Source organism: Cucurbita moschata, unplaced genomic scaffold (assembly GCF_002738365.1).
Source record: "Cucurbita moschata cultivar Rifu unplaced genomic scaffold, Cmos_1.0 Cmo_Scf00014, whole genome shotgun sequence".
Taxonomy (NCBI): Eukaryota; Viridiplantae; Streptophyta; class Magnoliopsida; order Cucurbitales; family Cucurbitaceae; genus Cucurbita; species Cucurbita moschata.
Window position 1 is genome coordinate 141,376 of NW_019268530.1, and position 15,717 is coordinate 157,092.

The 15,717-nt window shown below is 35.8% G+C and overlaps 4 protein-coding genes, 1 long non-coding RNA gene and 1 pseudogene across 8 annotated transcripts in view; 3 read left to right on the top strand and 3 right to left on the bottom strand.

Annotated features, from left to right (window-relative positions):
- Positions 1-960, top strand: part of LOC111452140 (transcription factor MYB114-like) — a 2,365-nt gene extending 1,405 nt beyond the window's left edge. Inside the window, exons 2-4 of the mRNA XM_023092698.1 lie at positions 1-196; positions 283-412; positions 532-960. Of these exons, the coding sequence (XP_022948466.1) occupies positions 16-196; positions 283-412; positions 532-808 (588 nt within the window). The 5' untranslated portion in view covers positions 1-15 and the 3' untranslated portion in view covers positions 809-960. The remainder of the gene's footprint in view (positions 197-282; positions 413-531) is intronic.
- Positions 1-3,259, bottom strand: part of LOC111452142 — a 5,410-nt gene extending 2,151 nt beyond the window's left edge. For 2 of the 3 annotated variants that reach the window (XR_002712089.1, XR_002712087.1), the window contains exons 1-2: positions 3,077-3,259; positions 2,097-2,535 (exon numbers count right to left, since the gene is read on the bottom strand). This is a non-coding gene — a long non-coding RNA (uncharacterized LOC111452142). The other variant, XR_002712088.1, reaches the window with a different exon arrangement.
- Positions 3,260-3,704: 445 nt separating this feature from the next.
- LOC111451983 lies at positions 3,705-6,178 on the top strand (annotated as a pseudogene).
- A 466-nt stretch (positions 6,179-6,644) lies between these two features.
- LOC111452629 (developmentally-regulated G-protein 2-like) lies at positions 6,645-12,406 on the top strand. 2 transcript variants are annotated; one of them, XM_023093441.1, is made up of 13 exons: positions 6,697-6,771; positions 6,862-6,867; positions 7,033-7,118; positions 7,248-7,315; positions 8,042-8,118; positions 8,557-8,737; positions 8,940-8,996; positions 9,630-9,704; positions 9,851-9,970; positions 10,912-11,082; positions 11,429-11,542; positions 11,641-11,811; positions 11,994-12,406. In XM_023093441.1, the coding sequence occupies exons 3-13, from the start codon at positions 7,049-7,051 to the stop codon at positions 12,087-12,089; spliced, it is 1,200 nt and encodes a 399-aa protein (XP_022949209.1). In that variant the 5' UTR covers positions 6,697-6,771; positions 6,862-6,867; positions 7,033-7,048; the 3' UTR covers positions 12,090-12,406. The 2 variants fall into 2 exon arrangements, with proteins under 2 accessions (XP_022949208.1, XP_022949209.1); XM_023093440.1 differs by lacking the exon at positions 6,862-6,867 and having other exon boundaries at positions 6,645-6,771.
- Positions 12,407-12,437: 31 nt separating this feature from the next.
- LOC111452628 (putative pentatricopeptide repeat-containing protein At5g37570) lies at positions 12,438-14,807 on the bottom strand. The gene is made up of 2 exons (XM_023093439.1): positions 13,687-14,807; positions 12,438-13,412 (listed from the first exon to the last, which is right to left on the bottom strand). Exons 1-2 carry the CDS (start codon positions 14,714-14,716, stop codon positions 12,766-12,768), a joined length of 1,677 nt encoding a protein of 558 aa, XP_022949207.1. The 5' UTR covers positions 14,717-14,807; the 3' UTR covers positions 12,438-12,765.
- An 880-nt stretch (positions 14,808-15,687) lies between these two features.
- The window catches only part of LOC111452438 (protein BIG GRAIN 1-like B), a 4,090-nt gene continuing 4,060 nt past the window's right edge, over positions 15,688-15,717 (bottom strand). The window contains exon 2 of the mRNA XM_023093170.1: positions 15,688-15,717. The gene's annotated coding sequence lies outside the window, so the exon portion shown is untranslated.

Sequence of the window (15,717 nt, forward strand, 5' to 3'; positions counted from 1 at the left end):
CCCCCTAAAGTTCCAATGACTGAAGAAGACTCTGTGAAAAGAAAAGTGAAACAAGTTGAAGGAGACATAAATGAGGCTGAAAATGTGAGAAATGGAGTCAATAAAGGCGCTTGGACTGCAGAAGAAGATCAAAAACTGGCTGAAGTTATTGCCATTCATGGAGCGAAAAGGTGGAAGACGATTGCAGCCAAAGCAGGTGCTGCTTCACTCCTTTTTCAACTTCTGTTTTCCAACTTCAGCTGCAAAGCAAATTTGGCTCAATGGGTTTCTGAAATCTTGCAGGTCTCAATCGGTGTGGGAAAAGTTGCAGATTAAGATGGCTGAATTATCTCAGACCTAACATTAAGAGAGGCAATATATCAGATCAAGAGGAAGATTTGATTCTCAGACTCCATAAACTTCTCGGCAACAGGTCACATTCTTACCTAATTCGCTCTGCAATTTTCTCGTTTCAGTTATCTTCTGTTTCATAATCTGAAAAGGAGTTTTGATTTTCTGGGTTGGGGGGAGTGCCTGATTGGTTTTTTTCAGGTGGTCTTTGATTGCTGGGAGACTGCCCGGAAGAACGGATAACGAGATAAAGAATTATTGGAATTCTCATTTGAGCAAGAAAATGAACCAACATAGTGAAAAAGAAAGTGACATTCTCAAAAGAAAAGGGTGTAAAAGGAAGGTAGACACAGAGTTGAGGGAAGAGGAAACATCTCAAGAATTTGAAAGCAGCTCGAACTTGGAGTTTGATGTCGATAACTTGTTTGATTTTTCCAATGAGGGGCCTGATTTGGAGTGGATGAGTAAATTCCTCTAATTGGATATCATAAGCAGTAACTATAAGCTTAGGTTGTTAGTGCACTGCACTCTCATTCAAATCATTAGTGATTTATCTAAAATTTTATTGTTTCATTCATAGCCTTCTCCAAGTATTTGGTTGCGGATGAACTGGTTCCAACTAACTTGATCTTGCTCTATCTACTCTACCTGCGATCAACTATGAAAATATCATATTCCAAACTCCAAAGATTGTAACTCTTTAAACTTCTCCCAATATAATGAAAGACAAGAAAGTTCGACCAGCAAGAAACAGCTAGCGTGAATATGGAAATCTCCTAAATTTAGAGGGAGAGAGAGATTTTGTGCTACATATAGTAATCCCTCAAGTTTAGAGAGAGATTATGGAGTTTTCTAGTGCACTCAATAAGAGGGTATGGTTTAAGTTTTCTAGATATTGCCTCATAATCCAAAGCTGTGGTGGGGATATGAAAAGAATCATTCTGAAAGACAAAAAATAGTTCACTTTTTTTCACGAGTTTAGACCAAATTTTCAGATGGTCAGAATCAGACAAACAGTGCAGACCAGCATTCCTCCACCACATAACACTCGGCCTGATATGGTCAGAGTATATCTGGTCATTCTTGGATTTTACCCAAACAAAATCAGATGTGCACAAGTTTACAGAAAAGCTAAAGTACTAATCTACTATTATCTACATAACACCCAGACGGTCGCCAAACTCATTTGTTTGTCTCCTGCCTATTCCATGAAATTGGCCCCCAATACAGCTTACTATTATAATTCTATGTTCCCAGCTAACTTACCATGGAGAGAAACTTAACAACAAGAGAATTTGTATACCCAAGCATGTTGTCTTGAACTAATCTATTTTATGCAAAGACTAAACACAAAGTATGTCACTAGGCACCAGACGACGTGCAAAGGCTAAACACAAAGTAATTTGATCTTGAACTGATCTATTTCATCAGACAAAATATGGCACTCAGATAGGAATGAGCACTTGTGATGGTCAATAGCTGCTATGATAAGAAAAATATGGAACTGAGTAGGGTAATCGAGAATTTGAGCTTTCGTATCACTATTCGGAAGAAAATATCCTTTGGCTTTCATATTCTACGTTAAAACAACTAATTAAATAGGTCTATCAAATAAATCAATAAATAATTATAGACTATGGACCGTGACAGGTATGACTCTATAACTCATCTTGATATGTTTTTTTCCATCTGGGTAAGAGCCTAAAATGTGTAGTTTGTAAAAAAAATAAATGGACAAGTTTAAAGCCATAGCAGTGAGACATTACCAGACTGCACATTAGCCCCAAGCAATGGAGCAGGTAAAATATACCACCAACTTCCCATCAATTCCAAAGTTCTGCAAATAGGCACAGGAAAAATGATAAATCAATAAGATACCTAGCCACTAGGACTTGAAAAAACCTTAAAACTCATGTGAATATGAAAAACCATATATTTATTCTTAGGTACATTAACAGGTTTAAAAGCTGCTATGGACTCGGAACAATTTTATCCATACACGGCCCCTCAGAGAAAGGCTATACAAAAACGAATGTATAAAACATTGAGGGGTACTCATCTGATGCTACATTTGCACATGATCATGCTTCAGAAAGTTTCCAAATCTAGGTTTTTCGAGCCTTTTTCTTTCACCCCAAAGAATATACGATGATCGGTGTTTTCATAAATGATTCATGACCAACATCAACATCAGAGGTCTATACTCTGCACTTTCAATGAAGATACCCAATCAATTAAGATGTCAATTTTTATCGAGTTTTTGTAAGATATTTTCCATTTCCAGCCAATTCTTCTGAAAAGCAATTCCCCACCACCTCCTTTTCTTCTCCCAAAAATTAAAGAAAACAGAATACAAACGCAACTCAAACATCAATGGAAGAAATGAGTCAATATCAACTCACATTATATAAATCAATAAGTGTCGCATCTGGACCTGTTGAGAGTGCACAGTTGACAAACACAAACTTCAAAGAATAGAAACAATTAGGATAGTGAATTGTCGTTAGTTTCAAGCGAATTGGCAGACAAAAAAGAGACTATTTCATAACTCAGATGAATACCGAGATGTCTCGATGAATTGACATCAATAAATCTTGATCGAAAACCACATCAAAATTAAACAGAAACTATGAAACAGTTCTTCTATTATCAGATCAACTAAGTCTAAAGATTGAATAAAGCTCAACTGTTGAATGCATCAAAATATAGCATAATAAGCTCAATTTGAAGATGAGTTTGTTCATACATCGTCAAGAAGCTCATCTTTCCGAGTAGAAATAGAAGATTCCGTTGAAGCCATCATTTTGCCCCGTCGTGGACGGCTGGAATGGAACTGCCACCCCTCCGTCTGGGGTACAATCTCCGACTTGGATCGGAAGATCTTGTTTGGGCTTTGCATTGGGCTTCAATTGTTCGGTCCATTGCAAACTCAAAAAAATTTCTCCATTTATTTTTCGATTTTGTTTCTGGTTTTATGTCTTTAAAAATATAGAAAATTGGTCGCAAATTACTTCGTACTTTTTTCATTAATTTTAAATATTAGCGTGACAATTTGTGATTGGTTCAAAATTTTCATCCAACGCGTCAATTAAAAAGAAGGATATTAATTGACGCCATAATTGAAATAATTATATCCATCTTTTAATTATTAGACGCACATCAATTTTTTAATTTTTTTTCGTTAGTAAAAATAAGAAATTTTAATTATTCTCTTAGATTTTTAAAAATATTCTCTAATTTCAAAATTGATTTAAAAATAATATATACGAACTTGTGAGAATTGAGGTTAAAAATGGAACTTTTCAATTATGCATGCAACCTAATAAACATGCAAAAAAAAAAAAAAATTAAATTAAATTAAATCAAAGAGATTAAAAGGTCGAGATATCGAACAGGTCGCCTTTTGGTATCAGTAAGTTTTCGATCGCCTTCCACTGTTCTCCTCCCGAAGCCCAAATTCACTTTGAGAGCTCATCAAAGAGATAAGCTATAGTGTTCGACGACATTCATTCATGGCTTCCCAAATGAGCAAGAAACGAAAGGTTACTTCGTTTGATTCATGAGCTATTAAGAGTCGGATGCCTTTTTTCGGTTCATCTAACGATCATTGTTGTTCTTAATTGGATTTAGTTTGTCGCCGATGGAGTTTTCTTCGCTGAGCTCAACGAAGTGCTGACCAGAGAGCTCGCTGAGGACGGCTACTCCGGCGTCGAGGTTAGGGTTACGCCGATGCGTACTGAGATTATAATCAGGGCAACTCGGACACAAAATGTTCTAGGTCATATTTTTGTTTCTGTTTTTTCAAAGCTCTTGGCGGAAAATTTATAATTTGGATATGAATCATCCTCTTTAGAATGATGCTTTTTTTAGTTTTTTTTTTTTTGAAAGAATGTTCAAATTGATGTCCGCAGGTGAGAAGGGAAGAAGAATCAGAGAATTAAATCTGTTGTTCAAAAGCGGTTTAAATTCCCCGAGAACAGTGTTGAGCTGTATGCTGAGAAAGTCAACAACAGAGGTCTTTGTGCTATTGCTCAGGCTGAATCTCTGCGCTACAAGCTTCTAGGAGGGCTTGCTGTCAGGAGGTCTATCTTATTTTCTATTTTGAAACTAATTCGTTTCAAAGATAGATACAATTTTTCATGTTCCTCTAGATATTTATTCGTACTTTGAATTCTATATTCAGAGAGAATGTCTTCCTAGTGTCGTCCATAATCTGTATTCTGCAACGATAATCTCCATGTATGTAATAATCTTTGGATGGGGTATGGTCAAGGTGTTCCTTAGAAACTGTCTAGACATTTAAAATTGTGACTTGTCTTGTGGTATGCATGATCTTTTTTATATTTTGAGCATTGCATACATCCCTTTTCCAATATGTATGGGTTAAGAGATCTCTTCAAAATGCTTATATGTAGTGATGGAGTTTATAGTTTCCTAGAACTGTTGTTCTTGCATAGTTCTGGGGGTTCGGAAGCTCCACAATTTTTTTATTTTTTATTTTTTTATTTATAATTTGCATGGAGGTGAGCAAATGATACTCTGTGCCTAAGAGGATTAGCTGTATGTATTGATATGCACATGTTAAGGTAGACACATTTATACACCTTGCCTTGCCTGCCCTTCTTTTTCTTTTTTCATATACTTTAGGGAGTGCGTTGTTATTAGGTGGTTTATTTGTTCATAGTCATCCTTGGTTGGCCCATTGGGTAAAGGTGCAAGCTGCAAACTTAAATGAGTTTGAGGTGAGTTTGAGGTCTACAAACTTTCTATCTAAATGCTTTTAAGTCATAGTTTCAAGGAGTTTCTGGATTCTGATTTGTAGATCAAATAGTTGTCCCTTGGCTCGAGAGTGACAACTTGACCTTGATAAATGTTCTTGATCACATATTCTTCTTCATATTTATGGTTTTTGGTGTTGTTTTTATTTGTTCTAAGAAATTATGGAAGTGAATTTATACTGATCGTGCTCAATTTTTAACAAGAACATATATACTGAACTCATGGGAATTTTTGATGTTCCTGTATTCCGTAGTTTCTTGATTTATATATTTTATTATTGGTGGGCTGATCTTTCTTCCTCATTTTTACAGAGCTTGCTATGGTGTTCTTAGATTTGTTATGGAGAGCGGGGCGAAAGGATATGAGGTCTGTGTTGTTCCAACTGTTATTTTCTTCCACAACTTTTCTGGTAAGCCACAGAAGAAGCACCTCTTTCATGTCGCTTAATTGTTTCATTTCTATATGCAGGTCATTGTTAGTGGTAAGCTCAGGGCACAGCGTGCAAAGTCGATGAAGTTCAAGGACGGATATATGATATCCTCCGGTCAACCATGCAAAGATTATATTGACTCTGCCGTGAGACACGTCCTCTTAAGACAGGTTAGCTTTCACCCTTAATCGAAAGAATGTCTTCACCATCTTCCATATTGTCAATTGAATACCAATTGATTGTGATTATTCATCGTCTAGGGTGTTCTTGGGATTAAAGTTAAGATCATGCTTGATTGGGATCCTAAGGGTAAGCAAGGACCCACCACTCCTTTGCCTGATTTGGTTACTATCCACACACCCAAGGAGGAGGAGGACCACATCAGGCCATCATCTGCTGTTCCTCTACCACCAGCCGCTGAAATAGAGATTCCAGAAGTATAATGCTGAGAGTTTCCATACTCACTTGCAGTATAGGAGGAATGAAGAGATTAGTCATATATTAATTCCTAGAGTTTAATTTATGGGATCTGAGCTTACCTCTTGTTACTGTTTTTGTTGCTTACTATTGGTTTGAATCTGGAGTTAAAATTTTTGTAGACACTTTTAAATGAATAACACAGGCGTGGTGTTAGTTGAATCGTGTCTTTCAAGCCTATTAGTTTTGGCCATCTGTAAATATGTAGATTTTTTTCTTCAGCCTGTTGAAACAGTATAGTTTACTGTCAATCGATCATTTATACTGACATTCTAATGGCTGATTGAGAGACCTATGAAAGAAAAAAAAAATCTACGTGGATAGAATTTTCATTGATGGTTGAGTTTTATGATTATGAAGTTTTACTCAACATATAAAATATCAATATTAACACCACTATTTCAGTAATTCAAGAAAATTTAAAAAATATTTAAGGTATTTTTACTTTTAGAGTTGATTATTATTTATACTTATATTAGAGTTAATATTCGTATTTATAGAAGATATTAAAGATAACGATTAATATTCATATCCAACCTCTGATTTGGGGTAGTGATATAAATATATATTCTTATTTTTCTTACCCTTACAGAGCAGGTGGACCTTTTGAATGAGTGGGCCTCTGAAAAAGCCCAATGCTGTTCAATCTAATTCTCGAGAGACCTACTCTTTCTGGCCTCTCTTTCCCTCCACCATCCCTCCTCCTTCCCTCCTCCGTGATTCAAGCCCCACAGATCCTCCGCTACTCGATCACAGTGAGTCATATTCTACGTTCTTGCTTCCGTCATCTTCTTTGTTTCTTCGGATGTTTTGTAGCTTTCTGTATTATTCATTCATAACTGCAGCTCACGGTTCGTTGAAGCATACAATTGAACTTAAAACTTGAATTCATGATTCTGATCGATTTTCTGTTGCTTTCGTTTATTCTTTTGGAAATTTATCGATGTACAAAATAGACATTGATCGGAAGTAATCAACTCCTATTGTTTTGTAATGCTTCGATTGTGATTTTGCAGTTGAAGACGTAGCAAAATGGGAATTATTGAAAGAATTAAAGAAATCGAGGCCGAGATGGCTCGGACTCAGAAAAATAAGGCCACGGGTACTGGGCTTCATCCATTAATCTTTTATCATCAGTCTCTTCCTTTTACGTTGTGCATATACCAGAATTTGCACGTCCTTTTTCTGGTTCGTTCTCAAAACGGTGTCTTTTGTATTTCTCAAAATGCAGAATATCATCTTGGTCAGCTGAAGGCAAAGATAGCAAAGTTGAGGACGCAGTTGTTAGAGCCTCCAAAAGTACGCATATCTTATGTTTCCCAATGTCTGCTGATTACTTCATTTAGTTTTGTAAGCTATGTTTAAGTGAGACCTGTGCGAATGCATCTGCTTCTCTCGTGATGTACTCCCTTGTTATTGGAAATTGACAGTTCCCTATTAGTTCTAGTGTTTTCATCAAACTACACGTCGATTTGTGAATAATTCACTCGTTATTGTCACCGAGAAGTTCAAAATTTAGTTCAATATTGCCTCTTTAAAAGAATTCTCTAGTAATTAGTTTGAGCTAGGTAAATACAAATCCTTTTCTTTTTTTGGTCGTTATCTTTGTTTATTTCCTAAAAAAGTCATAAATCCGAATTCATTTTATCAATCATTTAGCTAGTTCATGATGTATCGAGGATGATGCATGAAAGAGACAAACGTAATAAGAGGTTTCTGTTTTCCTTCCCTAGGCTTTATAACCATTTATCCTCTTTCAACCATTTTACAATTCTTATATTCTGTGCGCTTGATGCATCCTGTTGTTTGTTCTGCATACTAATGAACTAGTTCATAAAAGTCACTGTTTGACGTACTTTGATAGGATGGTAGTTCTTAAATCTTTGTTTTCAGAACATCATCGATTTTATTCCATGCTAAATTTGCCAAGACCTACTCTTTGTTATTTTTTCTTGGCCCCCTTGTATGGTGTGACTAGTGAAAATTTGGATTTCTTATTTACTATTTTTCACATGGTGCATTCAGGGTTCAAGTGGAGGTGGAGAGGGTTTTGAAGTTACCAAATATGGCCATGGGCGTGTTGCACTCATAGGATTTCCCAGGTTTTTGCTGTTGTGACTTTACAATAGTTATTTCTTTTAAAACTGGAGAAAAGAGATACTTGAATTTGATACCGGAAGCAGACCCATCTAGGGGCTCTGAACAAAAGCTTGACTATAAAAAATTTTGAACCTACGTGCTCCGATCATCCAGATGTTTGTGTCCAAACCATGTTAGGCGTCCTAGTTTTTCTTCTCTTCTTTTGATAAGAAACCAGAGCTATTATCATTCTAATTTTTTTTTTTAAATAATTAATGTGGTTGTCAATTTTTTTTTTTAAATAATTAATGTGGTTGTCAATTTTTTTTTTGAATCGAGTTTCTGGTTCGATATGACCTTGTAGAATTTATTACGTAGTAAGTAATTGTTGTCTATTCATCTATAGAATAACATTGTTTTGATATCAGAGAAATCAACCTGACAAATCCTTCCTTTTGTAGTGTGGGAAAGTCCACACTTTTAACAATGTTGACAGGCACTCAATCAGAAGCTGCCTCCTATGAGTTTACAACACTTACTTGCATTCCTGGGATTATACATTACAATGACACCAAAATTCAGCTACTTGATCTTCCTGGAATTATTGAAGGTGCGTCTGAAGGAAAGGGGCGTGGTAGACAGGTAAAATATTATTATTATTTTTAGGCTTATACCACACAAGAAACCGTTTTTTAGATGATATGATCTCATTATCTATTTTATTTTATTTTATTTGAAGAGTAGTTAAACACATTCGTTTTTGTACCACATGAACCACTTCTCTTCGAACTATTCAATATAATGGGTATCATGGATGTTAAATTTTCTTGAACTCTATTTATAGGTTATTGCTGTTTCCAAGTCTTCAGACTTAGTCTTGATGGTTCTTGATGCCTCAAAAGTAAGTCTTAACTGCCTTATTCTCTTAATGTGCTCCTTTTTTTTGGTATATGATGAATTATTTCACTTTTTTTATGTTCAGCGCTAAAACTAAGGTCTCTGATAAAGCCCTATGATTGAGTTTTCACAGGGAAATCTGGAACAATAATAAAAACATTAGTTCTTCATTTGCAAGAACTGTTTGAAAGTCGAATATCAATTCATGTTTCCTATTGGTTTTTTGTCTCTTATAAAAAAAAAAAAAAAAAAAAAAAGAGTTTCCTATTGGTTTTTTTGTGTTTAGAGAATATTGTCCCTTCCAAATGCATGACATTCACATGGGTCTCGTCACAAGCAAGTTTTTCTCATGATATGCTAGGTCCCTATAAGGCCAGTATTTTGTTTTTAAACTTCTTAGTCATAATGACGACTGGATTCTTCTATTTTATTAACTATCTGAATATGCCTATTAATATATGCTACATTTTGGAATGTTTATTTGATATTGTTTTATTTTCCATTCTACTGTTTTATAATCAGTTCACAATCATTTTCTGTAGTTTACTTTAATTTCTTTTGAATTTTTAGTTCTCACCTTCTTATGGGTGTAATTTAAGCCAACATTCTATGATATACAATTTCAATGTATCTTTAGAGTGAGGGCCATCGCCAGATTCTAACAAGGGAGCTGGAAGCAGTGGGTTTGCGTTTGAACCAGAGACCACCTCAAGTAAGTTTTGGCCTTGCTAGTTTTTTCATTAGTGTTCCCATTTTCTACTTCAATTTGGCTGAATTAGAAAATTCTTCTCATTCATCCTTGTTGATTGGTTAATCAGTTGGTATTTCAATTTTCTCTGCTTTAATTCTTACATGCAGATATATTTCAAGAAGAAAAAAACTGGTGGTATTTCATTCAATAGTACACTTCCTTTAACTCATGTTGATGAGAAGCTTTGCTACCAAATTCTACACGAGTACAAAATTCATAATGCAGAGGTATAGCTTTCAATTGAACTTAGATGACTGGTTTTTCACACTTAATTTCTGATCTTTAACGTTGGGTTGCCTGCCTTCCATGGCATAAGTGATTACTTCCTTAAACGTTCTACTTTTTGTTTTTTTTTAAATAAATTTTTTAATTTCCAATTTCTTATTTTTTGGGAAACTAGAAGAAGTCCATATTACTGAACAAGAAGTCACAAAACTAGTCATATGTGTGGTCGTTCCCAAACAGAATATGTAGGATACATAAAAAGTCTCTCCACTTAGCTATGAAGAGAGAATAATTGAAAACAAGTTCTACTAAGCTATTGTGGTTTCTATCTGGTGCTCGTGGTTAGCATCAATGCTGATTCAAATATGACAAATCCAATTTAGTGCAGATTGAGCTTTATTTGTTTTTTCTTAGAATATTAAATTACATATGGTATGGGTGGATTTAAACCTGGATGCCTTAGCTAAGCTAAGTTGTCTAGTATCTATGGGACCAGGTGGATCCATCCCTGCAAAATTCTTTATTTCCAATTATAGCAGGTAAAGAAAGCAGGGGCAAATAATATTTAGCATATTCTTGATAACATAAAACCGATTGTACTAGAGTTTATCTCCAACCTTTGGAAACAGCCGCTTTGTTCCACTTTGTACTTTTTCTCTCGGTTTCCAACTGAAGCCCAAAACTTTTGCGAAGTTAGGTCACCTCTGACAGAAGGTTCCAAGTATTTGGAGGTTGACCTTTTGGTGAGGAATTTAAGCAGCACATATGCATGAATATTTTTCTCTTTCTTCTGTATGATTTTTTTTAACGTTTTTTTTTTGTGCATGTTCATAGATAGAGGATATTAGGCTAGTTTTACACCATTCTACATCTAAAATATCCACATGCCCGTTATGTTTGATTTTTCTGAAGACTTCTCAATGGAATATGTCATTTTCTCCAGGTACTCTTTCGAGAGGATGCTACAGTTGATGATCTTATTGATGTAATTGAGGGGAACCGCAAGTACATGAAATGTGTGTATGTCTACAACAAGATTGATGTAGTTGGTATTGACGATGTAGACAAGTTAGCCCGTCAGCCCAATTCTGTTGTCATTAGTTGTAATCTCAAGGTATGTTCTATCATTTCAGTTTCCTCCTAGTTTGAATGGAGAATTTAATGTTTATTTGCCTTTGGATATTCATATTGAATAAATATTGTAACATGTCTTGCATTCTCGCACTAAAAAATCTTCAGCAGTTTTGCTTCTGAGTTTTGAATGTAACGTGCTGATATGCCCAATCTTTTCTGGTTTTCTCTAATCTTCTATTTGTTTAAATAATAAAATGTTACCATATATTCTGAACCTGTAGTTAAGTTACATTCACATCACATCTGGTGTGAACTCAAGGTAGTATAAGCAGTAGATCCGTTGTTTATATGTGACTTACCAGTTGAAATGGATTTTATTTGGACAGTTGAACTTAGACAGACTACTATCTAGGATGTGGGAGGAGATGGGCCTTGTTAGGGTTTATACCAAGCCTCAAGGCCAACAACCTGATTTCTCAGATCCAGTTGTTCTTTCTGCTGTATGCCTTACCCTCCCTTTTCCCTTTTTAGAACCATTTATTGATGTATTTGTTCTAATCCTTTTCTTTTTGACACTACTCCATGAATGTAATTCTAGGATAGAGGTGGCTGTACAGTCGAGGACTTCTGCAATCATATCCACAGGAGTTTGGTTAAAGATGTTAAATACGTTCTTGTATGGGGTACAAGTGCAAGGCACTATCCTCAGCATTGTGGCCTTGGTCATGTTCTTCATGACGAGGATGTGGTCCAGATTGTTAAGAAAAAGGTACAGAAAGTTGTTTGTCTTGGCTAATTTAACTGGGGCCTTTCCTTAGTAATTGTTCGAACTTTTTGGAACCTATGACATGATTCCTCACTATTCTTTTTTATTATGAAATGAAAGATTTTATTTATTTGTGTATTTTGGTTGTTAATATGACACCTGCAACCTGCAATTTGATTTTTCAGGAAAAGGAAGAGGGAGGGAGAGGTCGTTTCAAGTCACATACAACAGGTCCAGCTCGAATATCTGACAGAGAAAAGAAGGCTCCTTTAAAAACTTAATTACAGCATTTGATAATACCACGTAGATCTGGAGTGTGCTTGTTTGAAGTAGAGCTACTACTCGTTGAAGATTGTGACATATCCGGTTAGTTTTATATCCTCAATCAATCCACGAAGGTTTTGATGAGCGATTATTGTGTTGCATTCACTGGCTTTGCTCAGCAACGGCAAGTCCTTCTTAGACCATGATGTTATTGGAAGTTATTGATAAGAAATCCTTTGTATTTTAAATGTTTAGATTGACTAGAACTACAATTCCATGCAATGTTCTCAAAATTATGAATTTATGAAAGATAGGCCAAAACTTTTATCTGTTAGTTTGATTTAAATATTGAAATTTGAATTACTTTTGTGTCTAATTCTTACTGTTCTCTTATATATCAGATTGTAGTATATTGATAGAAGAAACAACAGCTTCTACGGAAATGTTGCACACATGTATAGAGAAGGCACATAGGAGTTTAGAAGAGCAGACATGGATTTAGTATAGTAATCGGTAGAATCATTTGTTCTTGTTGTAAATAACAATTAGGGTTCTTCTATTACAACCTGAAGAACGTATTGCCTTGTATTGAACGTTCTGAATACATATTTTGTCTACTAATATTGACCTGTCAAATGTACATGTGCACAAAAATATCCCTACAACATTGAACTAGTTCAGAAAAATGCTCATTTATGTAGATCTTATCCAGCTGTACCCCGGAGATTTTTTTATTCCTCTTTCAGCCATCATATTCCTAACCCTCTCTGCTTCATCCCATTCCTTCCTCTGAGCGTATGTATTTGCCAAAAGCACATAATTTCCTGTATTCTCAGGCTCCATTTCAAATAGATGCCTAGCAGCAATCTCCCCCAACTCCACATTACCATGGATCTTGCAAGCTCCTAGCAATGACCCCCATATTTTAGCATCAATTGCCCTTACCTTACCCTTTATAAGACTGTATGCCGTTTCAACCTCACCAGCTCTTCCTAGGAGATCAACCATGCAGGTATAATGCTCCTTTAGCGGCTCAATGCCGAAAACCTTGTTCATAAGTTCAAAAAGCTTGCATCCTTGTTCAATCATCCCTGCATGGCCACAGGCATTTAGTACACCAGTGAAACAAACTTGGTTTGGCTTTATACCTTCTTCTTGCATCTTGGAGAAGAGATCCAAGGCTTCGTTGGCGTTTCCATGGTCAGCAAGGGCTGTGATCAACGTACTGTAAGTTACCACATCTCTATCCTTCATTCTGTTGAATTCTTCTCGTGCCTTTTTAATATCGCCAAATTTTGAATGCATGTGCATCAGTGCATTGGAGACAAAGAGATTCCGATCTGCATTTCAAACAAAAAACCAATAAGACATTAGCATTTTTATTTTAGAATAGAGAATTGTCCTTTACTTTTGTCTTGTCTTCTATGATTTATAGGCTTTAGAACTTAGAACTCAATGACACAGTTGGACAACCTATAGAACAGATCTTGTTCGAGTAAGGTCATTGATTTATAGGCTTCAAATCAAGCCCTTGCTCGATTCTACATTCTATCATATTAGTCAAACTCAAGTGCTGGAAAGCCTTTGACCCTGAATATAGCATAACGAACTTACCACAGCACCCTTTTTCAACCTGGTTAGTTAATTTGCTGGCCATCTCAACATCCCCCAGTTGAACACAAGCTGATATTGCTCCTACAAATGCTACCTCATTGGGTTCCAAATTTTCTTCTTTCATTTTCTTGTACAATTCAATGGCCTCTTTTGCATGCCCATTTTGAGAATAACAAGTCACCATTGCTGCACAACACAATGCATCTGGTACTGATATTTCACTGAAGATCTTTTCGGCCTCTACGATGTTGCCGCACCTCCCATAACCTGCTATCATAGCAAGCCAAGAAACTGGACCTTTCCCTGGCATTGCATCATACAACTGCTTCGCAGCTTTCATGTTGCCGCAGTTGGCATACCCAGCCACCATAGTTGTCCAAGAAAATGAATTTCGCTGCCCCATTTTATCAAACAACTCCTGTGCATCATCCATCATTCCCAACTTACAGTATCCTCGAATCAAAGTAGTCCAAGCAACGATATCCTTATCGTCTATTGCAACAAACACATTCCTAGCATCCAGCATGAATCCACATTTAGCATACATATCCATCAGCGAAGTTAGCACAATCTTGTTTCTCAAGAAACCCAACTGCACAATCCTTGCATGCACTTGTCTTCCTTCAGACACCACTGGTATACTAGCGCAGGCCAAGAGCACGGAAGAGAATGTAAACGCTGATTCCAGAACGCCTGCGTGCTGCATCATAGCATACAAGGATATGGATTGGCCAAAATGGTAATGGTGAACATAACAGCGAATGAGAGAAGTCCATGTGAACTGATTTTTGAAGTTGGGTATTTTGTCGAACAGTTCGTGGGCATAGAACAAAGTGTCAGGTGGAAACTGAAGCAGCCGGGTGAAGAGACGGCGGAGAAGATGGGCTTTGGGTGAGGATTTGATTATAAGGGCATGAGTTTTCTTGAGTTCGATGACATTTTGGCTAAGGTTGATGTAGTGAATAATGGTGGATGAATTTATGCGACGCCACCGGAGGGTTGGAAGAGGGCGGCGAAGGGCGGCGCTCATGTCATCACACGAAAACTCATAAAAGAATTAATATACAAACTAAATTGAAATTTGAGTACAAATCATGAATATCAAATTGGTAAGGCGCCTACAAATTTCAAAGGGAAGGAAAAGTAAATTATAGGAGAACGGTCCACTTGCGGATGTTATGGAAGGATGAGTGGGCACACGTGTTGATGAGCCACACGTGTGCTGATTAAATGGGCCCAGCCCATCACGCGCGATGATGTAAAGTCACTAATGGGCTGCCCCTCCAAATCCAAATCCAAATCCAAATCTACCACGCTTGCATTGTGGGCCCAAATCCCAACTTGAGCCCACCAAATTTCTATCACCAACTCATAGTGTATATGTAATATTTCTCATAAAATACATAGTATTATTACTTTATATATCATGGATATGATACAAAAATAAATAACGCCAAAGTATAAATTTATATTTTTATGATAAATCCATTAGTAATATTTAGAACTATAATATTATCTTTTTTTTTAAACAATTTTTTTTTTGTTTTGTGCACAAAACCTTATCATTAATATTAATCATTATATTTTTCAATATTATAAGTTTTTTTTTTTTTTAATGAAAAAGTAAGATTATTTTTAAAAAATATTTATTTTTAAAACAGGGTAGTTAAAGAATTTATTAGGTTCAATAGTTGTTAATACTATTCAGCTTGTAATGAGACAAGTTTATTAAATAAAGTAAGAAATTGTCTATTCAAACTCAACTGTTTCATCAATTATTCAATGGAATAGTTACTCGAAGGTGACGAAACATAGAAAGTCGATATCAACTCCCACAATGGTTCAATAGTTATTAATAAGAAATACTGTTCAATTTTTAAATTCTTTTACAAATTTTTAGACCAATAATTTCGATGTCCTTCCTCCAATTGAAACGTTCCACCAAAAGATATTCGGTGCATTCTTTATTTTTAAAAATAAAATGAAAGTGCTTCTTGTATGAATTATGAAAAAAAAAAAAAAAAAAAGGAA